Source organism: Myotis nattereri (assembly GCF_964212035.1).
Source record: "Myotis nattereri genome assembly, chromosome: 18".
NCBI classification, from domain to species: domain Eukaryota; kingdom Metazoa; phylum Chordata; class Mammalia; order Chiroptera; family Vespertilionidae; genus Myotis; species Myotis nattereri.
This window is the reverse complement of record NC_138093.1, coordinates 25,633,494-25,649,587: the sequence shown is the minus strand read 5'-3', so window position 1 is coordinate 25,649,587 and position 16,094 is coordinate 25,633,494. Positions and strand designations below refer to the sequence as shown.

Below are 16,094 nucleotides of genomic sequence, written 5' to 3'. Positions count from 1 at the left end.
CTTTGTTCCCTGGTCTATCAAAAGAACATTTGGTATCAGGCATCGTGCTGCGTGTGGCCTCGCGAGCCACATGCGGCTTTTTGGCCCCTTGAGTGTGGCTCTTCCTAAGCCTTAGGAGCACCCTAATTAAGCTAATAACAATGTACCTACCTATATAGTTTAAGTTCAAAACATTTGGCTCTCCAAAGAAATTTCAATCGTTGTACTGCTGATATTTGGCTCTGTGGACTAATGAGTTTGCCGACCACTGGCCTAGGGTACCATCCAGTGGTGTCACAGATGGACCTCCAGCTTCTGATGCGTGTCACTCTCGTGTCACCCCCTGCCTTTGCTCCATTGTCATGGCCAGCAGAGGACAGTGATACTGCTTCCAAGGGCATTTGTGACAAGCCCAGAAGCGCTTCAAGGGGTAAGGGTGTTCCCTGCATTCATGGAAAGAAAACACTCGCGGGAGGCAGCGGAGACCTATTCTGAGGAAACCACATTAAACTGTATCTTGAAGGAGAAGAAAAATGAGTGACCTGCTCAGTTGAAATCACACTGGAAACTGCTCGGTGACTGAGTAAGGAGCCGCTCCACCGTCCCGGGGGAGAGAAAGGCTGTTCCCCTCACGTCTGTGCATTTGCTTGGCGAACGCCTCCGTGTGGGCCCTGGAACAGGCCGCGTTTGGCAGCTGCGGTGCTCAGGGAGCTCTCTGAGGCTCCAGGAGGCTCGCTGCTCCAGGACTGTTTTCACTCGGGAAAGGCAACTACGGCTCACGAGAAGATTGATTTTGAAACATCAAGTCATTAGATCAGCACAGATCTCCCTAAGGATAATAGTATAACATTTCGTAAAGTTTGAGCCACAAATACAGAATCCCCCGTAACTCACTTTTCATTGCTCATGCATTCCCTTTCCATCGTTGCTCATAAAGGTGAATGGTTGACGTTGCCAGATCAGGATGTATGTGTAATTTTTATAATCTGGTGCCTGCAATTAAAATGCTCTCCAGCCCTGGCCGGGTGGCTCAATGGGTTGGAGCATTGTCCTGTACACCAAAAGGTGTCGGGTTCCATTCCCAGTCAGTGCACATACCTAGGTTGCAGGTTTGGTCCCCAGTCTGGGCCGAGACATAAGGCAACCGATCCATGTTTCTCTCTCACATCAATGTTTCTCTCTCTCTCTCTCTCTCTCTCCCTCTCTCTCTCTCTCTCTCTCTTTCTCTCTCTCTCTCTCTTTCTCTCTCTCTCTCTCTCAAAAAAAAAACAAACCTGGGGTGAGGATTAAAAAAAGATCTCCACACTACTTTTCCATGATGAGTCTCAGTCATCATAATTGTTATTTTAGTGACTGGGTAATCCTACCATGATTTACTTAAACTTGTTATTAAACAAGATGTTTCTTGCACTTCACCGAAAATAACTGTGAATGCTTCTCAGTTCACAATAAATTTGCATATTAGCTTTAGGTGTAAAGCCACTTTCCGTGGACCCCTGAGGGAGACAACATATGCTGATGCGGAATCCTGGGCCTTCAACCACCCAAGTGTCTTTTGGCTTCAAGCGATTATGCAAAACTGGTACACACTGTGGGCCCCGCCAATCCAGAAACTAAAAGGAACACTGCTGGCAGCGCTGCCGTGTCTGTAATAGGTCAGGAATGCAGACACTGTTTTTATTGGTACATGACTGATCAAGTTCTGTTTTTAAAAACTGACCTGGTCCCTAAGAACCTGAGGACTAAGTTGTATACTGCCCTCTGCACCTGAGGAGGGGACCATGAAACTGACCAGTGTCCTCCGTCCAATCAGGGCGAGGCCATGGGTTCCCACCCAGGCCACCCAGGCCTCTTTGGAAGGGAATGGAGCACAGGCCAATTTAATGTTTAGGTCTTTGGTGAAAAGTTACAAAGTGAGGAAACCAAGACAGTTTGTTTTAGATGAAAGTAGCGACAACTTCTGCTGTACTTGGAAGTTGTTTTTTTGTGTGTGGGTTTGTTTTTTTTAAAATATATTTTTTTGATTTTTTTTACAGGGAGGAAGGGAGAGGTATAGAGAGTCAGAAACATCGATGAGAGAGAAACATCGATCAGCTGCCTCCTGCACACCCCCTACTGGGGATGTGCCCACAACCAAGGTACATGCCCTTGACCGGAATCAAACCCGGGACCCTTGAGTCCGCAAGCCGACACTTTATTCACTGAGCCAAACCGGTTAGGGCTGTAGTTGGAAGTTTTAAGAAAGGTTACATCCTTTTTGAAATTGACTCTGTGTGGGGCCAGAAATTCATTTTATCCTATTATTTTTACTCTCATTTGATGACCCAGTAAGATGAGTTATATATTTATATGACACTGGGCAATGACTTAAAAGTCTTTGATTTCAGGGTTGTTGTTGTTGTTTCCATTTTCTACCTGGGAATGATTACTTTTGGCTCACCGGTCTCATGAGATTGCTGTGAGAATCCAATGGGAAATAAAACTGTAAAATCTTCTCACAAGTGCAAGGTGGATGCTACCCGTAAGCACTGGTAATGACGGTGGGCAGAACGTCCCCCGAGAGCAGCATCAGATAGTGCGATGCTCTGTGGGTGTGTCAGGCTTGGGTATTTGTTCTGCAATGTAAACCTGGCCAAGTCATGCCACTGTCTGCCTTGACTTGTGGAAAACATGTTCCCATAGATGCGGATAAGACGAGGCACGGTGTTCTGAGCTCACAAGATGAAGGTCACCCATAGATCCGTCGGGGAGAAAAAAATTCCCTAATATTTTTGTGTGCTCCAGTAACTAATGATACCAAAACCCAAGAGAAAGTGTCATCAAAAATAAAGGACGTCTCTGTGGCTAGAGGAGCATCTCTCTCTTTATTTGAAAACCCAGGCTTGCTTCTGCTTGCGTCCAGGCTTTGTGGTAAATGTTTGCCTGCAGGGAGTCAGCCACACAACTCCCGCAATGCCAGTGGGAGGCACATGACCCAATTTCTGTGGTCTGAGCTGAAAGAGCACCCGAGTGTGTGCAGTCCCACAGCTGCCTGCACAATTACATAGTGAACGCTTTTTCAAATTCACATTTTAAAGAGGAAATTAGATCGTTTTCATTTGTTTTGCTTAGGTTTTATGGTATAATTTATTTCCCCGCCCCCTCTGAGGTCATTTCAAGCACCATCTCCACAAATAGTTATCAGGGGGTTGAGATTTATCTTCGAATACAAATCTCACCCATATAAAGCCATATATTTGACCTGGGATGATAGGAGATGATTGGTCCTGTCCTTATTGTCTCGGTCTAACTCTGCCAAGTACACAGGGAGATAGATGAACACTTCCAGGCTGATGGATGGAAGGCATATTTGACCAACACAGCTTCATGGTGTTTGGAAAGAAGCAAATATTCGCCCATCCCTTATCTGAAGTCTGAACACCATCCTTACTTTGGGAAGAGATGGGAGCATGGGTCATTGTTATTTTTGTAAGGCTTTGAAAAAAAACTTTAGGCAAAGGAAACTGCTAGAGAGAAGAAGGCTGCCACAGAGGAAATACAGGCCACATATCCACTGAGTACCCAAAAAGGGAAGATGAGACCCACCAGGGTTACATCAGAGGCTTTAGGTCCGGACAGTGATGATCGCTTCTGAAGTGAGTGGGGGTTCCCTGCCGTGGGCAGAGTTCTGGTTGTTGGGGGTAATGTCCTTAGGAACCTGCCCGAGGTGTTGTCTGCTTATCCACATACCTCTTGATAAAGCGTCATCATGGTACTATTTTCATATACCACTTGGAGTAAGTACAAGGGTTCGTTTGTGTTAAGTGGGTGAGCAGCCAGAGGGGACATTTCTTAACCTGATAGTGAGGGATTGAGGTCATTAGCACTCAAAGCATTCAAGAGCCATGGTCTTCCATTGTATCCTTTCTATGCATTTTTTTTCTTCTTCTCAAAAATGTGGTCTGTAAATCACCTGCAACTGAATCACCTAACGGGCTTGTTTAAATGTAGATTCCTTGGTCCAGTCCTAGACCTGCCGAATCGGAATGTCTGGGGCAAGGACAAGAGGCACAGTTTTAACAAGCACCATCGTCTGATAAGCATTTCCTCTCCCTCTGCAGAAGGACATCCTATTCGAGCCCTTTTCACTCGATATTGAATCAAAATCTGCCACACTCTACTTTGTTTATTTATTTGTTTTGCTTTTTCACCATTATTTATAATGATAACTAACATGTTTTTTCTTATTTCTCCCCTGTATTTTTATTTTTAGAATAAAAAATTCAGTTACAGTTGTCATTCAATATTATATTAGTTTCAGGTATATAACACAGTGATTAGATATTTATGTAATTTATGAGGTTATTCCCCCCAATAAGTCTAGTTGATACCCATCTGACACCATGCATAGTTATTACAATATTATTGACTATATTCCCTGTGCTCCACTTTGCATCCCTCTGACTATTTTGTAACTTGTACTTCTTAATCCCTTCCCCTTTTTCAAGCGATCCGACTCTAGCATCTGAATATACAAGGAACAAACCCAGTTCTCTTTTACATTGCGCATCTTCCCATCCGTGAAGATCTCCTCCCTCCAGGCTGTGAGATTCCTCATTCACTTGATTTTCTTCCGGAGTGCTCTGCCTTCTTTTTTCTTTATTTAAAAAAGTTTTTTTGTAAAATATTCTGCTGCTCAGAGGAGCGTATCTCAGAATCCATCTATGCCTGTCCTTGTCCTTGTTATTTACACTCCCTTTCCCGTGGCTCATCTTCACCTGCTTTGTGTACAACTGTATCACACCACTGACTCACAATGAGCTCACAGTTCAGTGAAACCCTGGAGTCATCTGTTTGTCTGTCTGTTTATTACATTTTCCAAGCAATTGAAAATGTTTAAGGAAAGTGCACTAGAATTTTTCCTTTGGGAAAGCAGTAACCTCAGCCCTTTAGCCAGAACCTACCATTTAGGTTGTTTAATCCTCTGATTTTGTTTATTTCCGTTTTCAACCAATCTAAATTTTTTCGGCATGTCAATCAAAATCATGCAAGACTTTAATAATTGCCCTGCTAAAATCTAGATACAGGATGTCTCCAACAGCCTTCTAGTCTACCAATCTGGTATGTCTACCTAGAGGAAATGAGGTTAGTCTGCCTTCACCTGTTCTAGTAAACACCACTTCCTTTTCTCTGTTGACAAACAGTCTTTGATTGTTTATTGACAAGTCAAGAATTCATGAGATGCACTGCTCTTAGCTGGCTGAGATGTGCAGCATTTGCCTGTGTGGTCGAAAATTTCTATCAAAGCAATATGTTTGCTAGAAACCTCCATTTATTTGTGAAGTCTTTTCTATTCTCTGCATTGAGTTCTTGTTTCTTTGTATTTTCACCTAGAGCAATGGTCGGCAAACTGCGGCTCGAGAGCCACATGCGGCTCTTTGTCCCCTTCAGTGTGGCTCTTCCTAAGCCTTAGGAGTACCCTAATTAAGTTAATAACAATGTACCTACCTATATAGTTTAAGTTTTAAAAATTTGGCTCTCAAAAGAAATTTCAATCATTGTACTATTGATATTTGGCTCTGTTGACTAATGAGTTTGCCGACCACTGACCTAGAGCAATACCATTATAATCCATCTGAGGGTCCCTGTACCTCCATGAGGTATATGTTTTTTGTTTTTTGTTTTTCTTGGCTTATGCCCTTTCTCTTTGTGGTAGGTCTGTGTCCATTAACACAGATATGATTTGGTCAGGAGATGAATACTTTAGTAGCTTCCAAAATGCAATTCAGGGACTTCTAAGTAATCCTGGGGCTCGTTCTCATAAGGGTTATCATTTATAAATGGCAATAAATATTTGCTTAGGTGGGTCATGAATAAATAAGATTTTTAATAAAAACCAGAACTTATATTACCATTTCGTTAAAATGGACACCATTCATTTTTAATTCCAGTGAGGGAGTTTTGTGTTGTGTTATTTTTATTTATTTATTTATTTTTGTGTGTGTGTTGTGTTATTTTTAATAATGTCATGTCACAATCCGTCTAGCCTTCAATCTACTCACTCATGAAATGACTAGTTTGGACTAGATGATTCCTATGGTATACTCAGATTCTAGAATTATATGATTCTAAGCTTTAAGAAGGAAAGGAAAGTTAAAATAATTTAAAAACCAACACACACACGCACACACACACACACACACACACATGTGCCTGTGCTTGCGTGGAAAACATGAAATCTGAATAAGGTGGTTAGATTGCAACCATGTCAGTTTCTTGGTTGTGCTATTTATACTGTAGTTTTGCAAGATATTCCCATTAAGGGAAACTGGGTGAAAGCATTAGAATATCTGTATTTTTTTCTTATAAAAACATGTGAATCTACAGTTTTCTCAAAATAAAAAGTTTAGAAATAATCAAACCATAGGATGTTATAACAGGACTTTGGAAGTAAGTAGGCCTTACTTGATCTTCACACTAGCTTAAACAAGTTACTGAACCTTTCTGAAACTCAGTTGCTTTGTCAGCCTTAAAGTGGGAATAATAATTCCTACCCAATGGATTGTTGGAAGGATTTTATGAGACAGCGTGTGTGTAAGCATCTTGTATGGCTCATACTCCATGATCATCTTCAATAAATGTTAGTTACTCTCCCCTGTGCTTCTCTCCTTCGTTTTAGGGGAGAAACTAGGACAGTCAGCCTTGCGGTAGCTCTCCTGGAAAAGACACATGACCTGAAGCGAAAGATCGTTCAGAAGCATACATTAGTGAGATGAACCCCATAGCAGTGTAGTGAGTAACGCTGTTACGTAACTTCTGCAAATCACCAGGCAGATCAGCTAACATGGTTTGGCGTGGCTGACCGATAAAATAACAAGGCATCTTCCAAACCCAGCTTGAGTCAGGGAGTCCTGACAAAGGAGCCAGTCAAAATCCAGGATGAATACATGGGCCTGGGAGCACTGGTGTTTCATCGGACTCAGACATGTTGTAAATCTGTTTCAGTGGAAAAAGCAAAAGCGATTTCTCTCTGGCTGGTCCCCTAAATAACTGTCCCCATGGGGCCTAGAGCAGCTTTCCTTCCCTCGAAAAATCCTTAATCATGTCTCCGAATATGAGTTTTCCAGGCAGCTGCACAGATGAGAAGGAGGGAGAGACGAGGGAGAGATGAAGGAGAACAGACGTGTGCTGGTCCTGAAGATGTGATTGTTGATTGAATGGCCAAGATGTGTCTCCCACATGTTTTCCTAAAATGTTTAGACTTTCCCAGGGCTCCATCCTTGCCCCTGTCCTGATGAATGTTTTTATCAGTGAGATGGTGAGGAACACAGAAGGCAACCCTGCCAAATTTTTTATGATACCAAGGTGAAAGGGAGTTTGGGGACAGAATTACAATTTTTAAATAATTTTGGCAGGTTCTGAGCTGATCACAGCAAGCTGTAATTTAATAGAGGTGATGTTAAAACCTGTACTTCAACATCAAAAGCAAAGTACAGGTCAGGGAAGGCTTAGATTGAGAAGGGTTGTTGTTGTTTTTTAATGAAAAAAAGGTATAAGGATTGTATTTGACTACAGAAAGGTATGATTCAACAGTATGATGTGCTTGTAAAAAAGAGGTTAGAGACCTGAAAAAGGAAAATAATCCTTCTACCTTACATAATTTGCATTAGTAAGACAATACTTGGTGTGCTATATTCATGTTGGGGCCAAATTTAAGAAAGATATTGATAAATTGGAATTGGTCACTAAGGGAAAGAAGGAAAAAGAAGGATCAAATTAAAAATCCAAAAACTACATTCTCTAAAGAATGGTCGAAGGAAAATAAGGCTATTTAGCTGTCTTTTACAGTAACCATATGGAAGAGGAATAAATATCTATTTTGTTCTGAAGGACAGCAATGGGATTAATGAGAGAGAGAGAGAGTTCATGGAAACAGATTTTGGCTCAGTAGAAGGAAATCTTTTCAAATAATTAGAGCAGTTCAGTGAAAATGACTATTTCATTTAAATTGTGAGCTTCCTGTCACTGGAAATATTTAAGCTAAGGCTGGATGAGTGTCTGTCTGGAATTCTGAAGGCTCCCAGCATTGAACAAGAGCTTGGGGTAGGTGACCTTTAAGACCACTTCTAACTCCCAGGGTCTATAATTTACGTAAGCATGAATGCCAAGGTCACTTAGGACATGCCAGAGCCACTTTTTCAGCTCTTGGCTCTGATTTGGACCAGCTGTGTGACCTTCTGCTAAGAACTGAACCATTTCTTCTTCCAGTTTCCTCATCCATAACATGAGGGAGCTGGATCGAATGATGTCTGAGTCCTCCCCAGCACATCTGTCCCCTGAAGCACCCTCATGATGACAGCGTGTTGGGAAAGTAGAGTTCGAGCTGATACCATTTGTTGAAGTCCCATTTGCAGGGAGAAGGCTTTTAAAAACCAAAAACCATTGTTGATTGTGGGGCTATTGAACTAAAGTCTCAATTGCTTCTTGGCAAGAGAGTGGGTGATTGTGATCCTAGAATTTGTTCCCATGAGACCTGTGGCAGGAAGTCGATCAAATAACTGATAATCTGGTTCCTCTCAAGCACCTGTACTTTCTGGCCGAGTTCAGCAATGCCTTTGCAAACAACTTGAGAGAAATGAAGATCATATTACCATCGCAATAGAGTTCTATTTTGCAAAGCAAACCTTTGTTCTTTATTTCCTCAGTGATCTGGCTGTTGCTGTTGAGCTTTGTTTATAATCCTAAGAGCCATTATCCATAAAGCAACTTACCATGTGGCAGAGACTGTTCTTAAAGTTTTATATAAATTAATCAGTTTATAAACTGAAAATCTAATGACGAAGCAATAGATTAGATCCTTTCCCCTATGGTGAAAGAGTAGCTAAGATCCATTAAAGTCTGTCTTCATGATAAAGAGTCCAGAATTCAGATCCACACCCTCATTCTTTTAAGCTTCAATGCTGATGTTCAATTACTCTCATTTCCTCTATGGTCCATTTGATAAGCAATACTTTCCTTCTCTGCCTATAGTAAGGTGTGCTAGCCTCCACTGCTACTACATTCTAGCTCTTCCATTTATTCTTTTTTAAAAAATATATATTTTATTGATTTTCTACAGAGAAGAAGGGAGAGGGACAGAGAGTTAGAAACATCGATGAGAGAGAAACATCGACCAGCTGCCTCCTGCACACCCCCCAGTGGGGATGTGCCTGCAACCAAGGTACATGCCCTTGACCGGAATCGAACCCGGGACCCTTGAGTCCGCAGGCCGACGGTCTATCCACCGAGCCAAACCGGTTCGGCATCCATTTATTCTTTGACTATTCTCTGACTCACACATTATTCTCTCAAATCCCACTTCCTCACTTATTTTCCTTCCAGAGATCTTTGAAAATGGGGGTGTCATTATTTGCTCTGACGTAGATATAAAAAGTATGGACAGGCCCTGGACAGGTAGCTCAGTTGGTTAGTGCGTTGTCCCAATGCACCAAGGTTGTGGGTTCATTTTCTAGTCAGGATACATACAGGAGGCAACCAATGAATGCATAAATGGGAGGAACAATAAATCTCTCTCCCACTCTCTCAAATCAATAAATTAAAAAAATTAAGTATGGACAGGATTTCAAATACCTCTCCACTTACTGAGATCAGCAGGGGAAGAAATAAGTAAATTTATGCTTATTGTAAGGATGGGAGAATTTAAAACTCCATTCCCAGGCTCTCAGGTCTGGCAATACTCACTCCATCCAAGTACCACATTTTGTTCCATCTTTCTGTTTCCTAAGGTTGGAAATGAAAACAGCTGTTAGAAATAAGAGCACATGCGTCAATCTTGAATATCAATGTGATAATTACAGTTTCCCTCTCCGTTGGTGGAGCCCCTCCCAGTGTACTGACCCCAGTATCACAGCCCCCTTGCTCTCAGTTTTACATACCAAGACCTTAATTGTTGTTTACCAAGCTTTTAAGATTAAACACTAAATCAGTTGCCAAACCAGAAAAAATAACAAGGAAGAAAATACTTAAGTTTAAAAACTTGATTCTTAGGACATGGCTTTTTTTTTTTTTTTCTGATGTAGATTTTGACCAAAATCTCTATGTTGATATAAGAAATGTCAGTTACTGTTTCACAGTTTTGAAGATGGAGCTTCTGGACTTCTTGGCACCCTCCCTGTGAAGCATTTTGCTTGGATTCTTTTCTTTCTTTCTTTCTTTCTTTCTTTCTTTCTTTCTTTCTTTCTTTTTCTTTCATCCTCACCCAAGGATATGTTGTTGTTGTTTTTTTATTGATTTTAAAATGAGAGAGACCAAGGGAAAGAGAGAGAGAGAGAAACATGGATCAGGATGATGCTCTAACCAACTGAGCCACCTAGCCAGGGCCTGCTCAGACTCTTTACAGAGGCGATGCCTTAAATTTCATTTTCTCTTTCCCACGTTCCTGAGGTTTAGAACCTAATAAGCCAATCTCAAAAGAGTCATCCACAACCTATTAATTGATTGTCACCTTTCAGAGCTGATCGGTCCTCTTTTAGTTCTGTTCAGTCCCCGTATGAGCCACTCAGTCCTTGACTGCCTAAGGCTCTGAAAGTCCCCCATGAATCAGCTGACCAATCTAAGATTGCCCTGCAAATGCAGAACACGTTGTGACCTACACAGAGAGAAGCAGGAGGCAAGAAACCAGGCCCTTTGAATTGCTTCACTTTGCCCACTTTATTTCTCATTCTACAATTTGATTTCTTTGTTGTGAGATGATGTTATTTTTATAATTCACTTCCCTGCTAAGATATCTATAATTTTCTGTTATCATTGTGGACAAGAGCTGGTTTTATGTGTTGAAAATTGTTTTGGTCAGTTTGGAGTGCTGTAACAAAAATACCATAGTCTTGGAAGTCCAAGATAAGGTGTTGAGGTAGGTAGTGTACAGCCAGCAGGTGCCTAGGTGCCTGAGAGAGGGAAGGAGAGAGAGAGAGAGAGAGAGAGAGAGAGAGAGAGAGAGGCTTCTAGTTCTAACCAGTACACTCAGTAATTGATAGAATTAATCAGCTAGCCTGCTGAGCAAGTAACGTGATCTGTACCTGCAAATGAACTTTGAATTCAGTACTTGCTTAATTTTTCTGTGTCCCATAATTCTGCTCCTTATAATATTCAGGTAATGCTGGGTAGAATGCTGAACCATTACGCTTAAAGAACCACAGACAGATGTGAAATACTTTTCTTTGCTAAATGTTCTTACCTCTTTCTTTTAGATTACATGAAGCAGACAACGTTCGAAGCCCAAGCCTTTTTAGAAGCCGTGCAGTTCTTCCGACAGGAGAAAGGGCACTATGGCTCATGGGAAATGATGACTGGGGATGAAATCCAGGTAACACGGAGCTCAGAATTTTGAATCTGGTTTTCTGTCTGGAAGGTGGGAGGCCAGGGTCATGATAAACAATCAAACAAAGAAAGTTATAAGAATGGGAAGATGTGGAACCAAAGACCATTTCTCTCATTGTCTAGAAGCTTTTGGTCAGCACCCACTCCAAAGACCACCAGACCAGACATGAGCTAGGGCAGCCAAAAACTGCAAGGGCAATGGGAAGAACTACTTCTACTTTTTTCTATAAAAGTGATTATTCTTTCAGATGACCTTCTGCTTCCAGAGGAGAAGTAAATGTGAACAGCATGGTTGAGTGCAAAGTGTGTGGTGGGGATTTGGGGCACAGACTTGGGTTAGTTAAATCTTGCCAAGCTATTTAACCTCTTTCAGTCTCAGGTGACTCTTCTGAAAGAAAGATAATGTTTGCCTGGCAGGGTTGTAAGAATTAAATGAGATGTTTTGGGAAAGTATTTGGCACACAGTTGTCATTATCTTTTAAATGACTTATAAATGAAGTGATTAAAGGAGACACATTTTAAAAGCATGAGGCAGTTCTCTGTATGTTTCTAGTTTGCCATTCTCTGTGGTCCAGTATAATTTTCCATGACCTTAATTAAATGCCAGTCATGGGCTAAGCACCATGACTTGGTCCCTGGGGCATTGTTACAAATCTCCAAGGCAACCTGCTTCATGATGGGAGCCCATCCTCCATGAGGATGCCAGTCACAGGGCTGATTTGGCAGGAAGAGGAGGCTGGGTATGGGCCTTATTTAACTAGAGGCACACAGAGCCCATGAATGGTTTCCTTTAATTTCCCCTCATCTCCCAGAGGTGCCTCTTTTGGGAGCCAGTAAAATGTGTTATTAGGGAACAATATTTGGAAGATGCCAGATGGTACCCTGCCTTTGTATAGTCATGAAACATCCAAAGTTGAAAACTCTTTCACATGAAGATAGAACTGTTTTTATTGTTTTACCATGTGACTCTGAAACTTCTCCACCGCCCTCTTCTTCTTCTGGTGGATTCTAAATTCTTTAAAAATATATATATATTATTGACTTCAGAGAGGAAGGGAGAGGGAGAGATAGAAACATCAATGATGAGAGAGAATCATTGGTCAGCTGCCTCCTGTACGCCCCCTACTGGTGATTGAGCCCACCACCTGGGCATGTGCCCTGACTGGGAATGAAACCATGACCTCCTGGTTCATAGGTCAATGCTCAACCACTGAGCCACACTGGCTGGGCTAAATTTTTTATTCCCCACCCTGAGGTTATTCAAGAACTTTCACCAATTCTTGGTTTCTGATATTTTGGGGAAGCATATCTTTTATAAATCTGAGAGGATTAAGGACCAACCATATTTATAAGGGGAGGCTGAAGTACTTGACCCTGATTGGTCTGTCATATGAACAGACATATTGAATAGATGCACCAATATTAAAGTGCCCCTGTGCAATACTTTCTTATGTTCACAGCCTAATTCTATCTGTTCATCTTACCAGTCTCATGAGGTGGGTAGAGCAGTTATTATTATTTTCATTTTGTAAATGAGAAAACTGAGAGAGGCCTATAGCAATTAAGTGACTTGTCCGGTTTTCTCATTCAACAACTGTTTGTGGAGCCACCGTATGCCAGGCGCTCTGCTGGGTGCCGGTGACCCAGGGATGGGCAAAGCAGAACGGTCGCTGTCCTGTGGAGCTGATGGGTTCAAGGTCACATGCTAAGGGGACAATGGCCAAGGCAATGACAGCTTCTGACTCCTAGTCCAGTGAAAGATCAGCACCAACCGTGGGAATACACTAACTCACACAATTAGTGAGTTCCTTGCTTCAGCCTGTGCCACTTGCTTCATTATTTTCTTTCATTTGCAATCTCATGTCACATTCCTTGTGACATGAGATTGTGAACAGGGCTCAAGTTCACATTCCTTCCCCATGCCATTGAGAGCAGACACTTCATAAGTCCTTCCTGTGGGTTGACTATTGAGTCTGTTGTGTTTGCTTTTGTTGACACTCAGCTTTTTGCGTTGGGCTGATCCGTGCAGAGTGCTCTAGGGTATGAGGGAGCTAAATGACTCATCCCCTGCCCTGTCAGTGAGGCAAGACCTACCCAGAAACATCCAGAGAACGAGGCAGCCTTCGAAGTGTGGGTGGGTGCATATGTGGGGCTGTACATATATGGGCATCTTAAAGCATCAGCAGAGAGCAGTCATAGGAAGGTGCTAATGTGGAAGTATAAAAATACCCTAAGGGGAAAAACAAAACCAATGAAAAACCTGAGAAGAGGTCAGTAAACGCTGGAGTTAGCAAGTGACCCAAGAGGTTTGGCTCCCCCTAGAATCTGAGCATCTTTGGTGAAATCATAGACTCATAAAACGTGAGTGTTGGAGGGGAATTTCCAGATCATTTGTCCCGGACCCTCCAGGAGAGAGAAACAACCTCCAGAGATGTTAGTTGGCAGAAGTCACAAAGCCCATCTGTGACAGAAATGCCTTTTGAGCCATGTCAGGCTCTCCCTGGAGAAGCCCGTGAAAGGTAATGGCTTCCAGAACTTTCCTAGGTGGGGCCTGGTGAGGGTAAGCTGCACTGTAAGCTTTTCTACACAGAGCTGGAGCAATGTCTGTCCTCAGACGCACAGAAAAAAGAGGTCGGGGGCCCAAAGCAGCTGCCCAGCAGTTGAGGGATGTGGTGTGGCGTGACTGGGTTTGAGAATATGACATCTTTTATTTAAAGCACTGGGCTTATTTGCATTGTTTCTACTAAGAACTTAGTCATAAAATTGTTCTAACCCCCGCTACCCTAGGGGCGTGTATTCATATGTTCATCGTTGTTACACTATTATCTTCACAGTCATGACTCACACAACACGTTTGGCAGGTCCTCGTGGCCATGGTTATTTTAGGCAAGTGTCCAGGCAAAGCAGATCTCTCAGAATAACTTTCCTGACAGGCTATTAATACAGAATATTAATATAGACAAAAATACAATCGTCCCCCCTTATCTGCGGTTTTGTTTTCCAAAGTTTCAGTTACCTGCGGTCAACTATGATCTGATACTGAATGGAAAATTCCAGAAATAAACAATTCAGCCAGTGTTGCTCAGTAGTTGAGCACGGACCAATGCACCAGGCGGTCAGGGCTCAATTACCCGGTCAGGGCAGTCAGGGCACATGCCTGGGTTGCATGTTCGATCCCCAGTCGGGCGTGTGCAGGAGGCAACCAATCAATGATTCTCTCTCTTCATTAAAGTTTCTATCTCCCCCTTTTCCTTCCTCTCTGAAATAAATTAATAAAGCATACTTATAAGAAAGAAAACAGAAACAAGCAATTCATAAGTTTTAAATTGTGCACCATTCTGAGTAGCATGATAAAATCTCTCACAGCCCTGCTTGATTCTGCCTGGGAGGTGAATCATCCTTTGTCCACCGTCTCCGCATTGTACGTGCCATGCGCCCCTTAGTCACGTAGTAGCCACCTCTGTTATCGGATCAGTTATCAGAGAGAAAGATGAGAGAGAGAGACCACATACACATAAACTCTTATTTACAGTATATTATGATAATTGTCCTATTGTATGATTAGTGATTGTTATTGATTTCTTACTGTGCCTAATTTGTAAATTAACTTGATCACCGCTATGTATGCATTGGAAAAAGACATACTGTATCTAGGGTTCGGTGCCACCTGCAGTTTCAGGCATCCACTAGGGGTCCTGGAATGTATCCCTCCCGATAAGGGGGGACCACTCTATCTGTACAGCAGCAAATATATCTTCTACTTGTCAGCATCAATGTATCAAATGAGGTCATGAGGGAAAGCATTCTGCAGAATGTAAGGATTTTGTTATTTGGGATATTTATCATTTGCCTTTAAATGATCAGTGGGCCCGAGAAAGCAGCATTGCCACAGAATAGGGAGGCTAAAATACAGGAAAACTGCCTACATTTTTTTAGGCCTTGTCCATAGATTTCAGGGTTAGAGGAAGAGATACAGGTGGGCTCTGCACCCTGCCATGTGGCCATCCCTCGGCCCCTGCCCTGGCAACTCCCATACCCTCCTCTTTTCCCCTAGATATATTTCCTTTTCAATTGCTGAAGTTATAAAATAGAACCAACTTTCTTGGAACATTACGTGGGAAAGACTAAAGGAAAACGCTAAGCCCACCCCAATGGGGCATTCTTTTACTTTGTGACATTTCCCCATTCATGCTGATGTGCAGATTGAAATCTCTGCAAAACTTTGCAATCTGTGTAAAAAGATGAATCAGGGCAATTACTATCGTTAGGGCCATTATCTCGCAGTTAACACTTTTCAGCTGAGGTAATATTTCCCACTGATTTTAAGTTCTGGCTTCAGTCTCCTCATGCTCTTAGCTCACTCTCCCCACGCCACACTTTCATCACTCTTGGGCAGATGTGTTCCAAACAAGAATTGATTCCGTTGAGCAGGTGGGGAGCATGGGGGGGGGGGCGGGGGAAGAGGGAGCGTCCATGGATCATTAATTACCAACTTGAATCTCTAGCTGTTGGATCTGCTGGCTTCCATGGCGTTTGCACATGTTAACTTCCTAAAGATGCTGGTTCACCTTTTGAACTCCCCAAGAGAATGGTTAAGAAAGGTATAAACATTCCCCCTCCCCGCCCCCCAGTGAATTACCAGGACTAGGGGAAATCCTCTCTCCATCATGCTCTTTGTCACATCACGGAGTTCCACGTCTCCGATGACGGGCCCCCACTTCCTGCATTGGCCCCAGCAGCCTTCTCTCCCAGGAACCCAC

General features: G+C 42.5%; 1 protein-coding gene across 1 annotated transcript in view; it reads left to right on the top strand.

Moving 5' to 3' along the window:
- NIBAN1 (niban apoptosis regulator 1) overlaps window positions 1-16,094 on the top strand; it is a 127,166-nt gene that overhangs the window by 88,154 nt on the left and 22,918 nt on the right. The window contains exon 6 of the mRNA XM_081112135.1: window positions 11,205-11,320. Coding sequence (XP_080968261.1) covers window positions 11,205-11,320 — 116 coding nt within the window. The remainder of the gene's footprint in view (window positions 1-11,204; window positions 11,321-16,094) is intronic.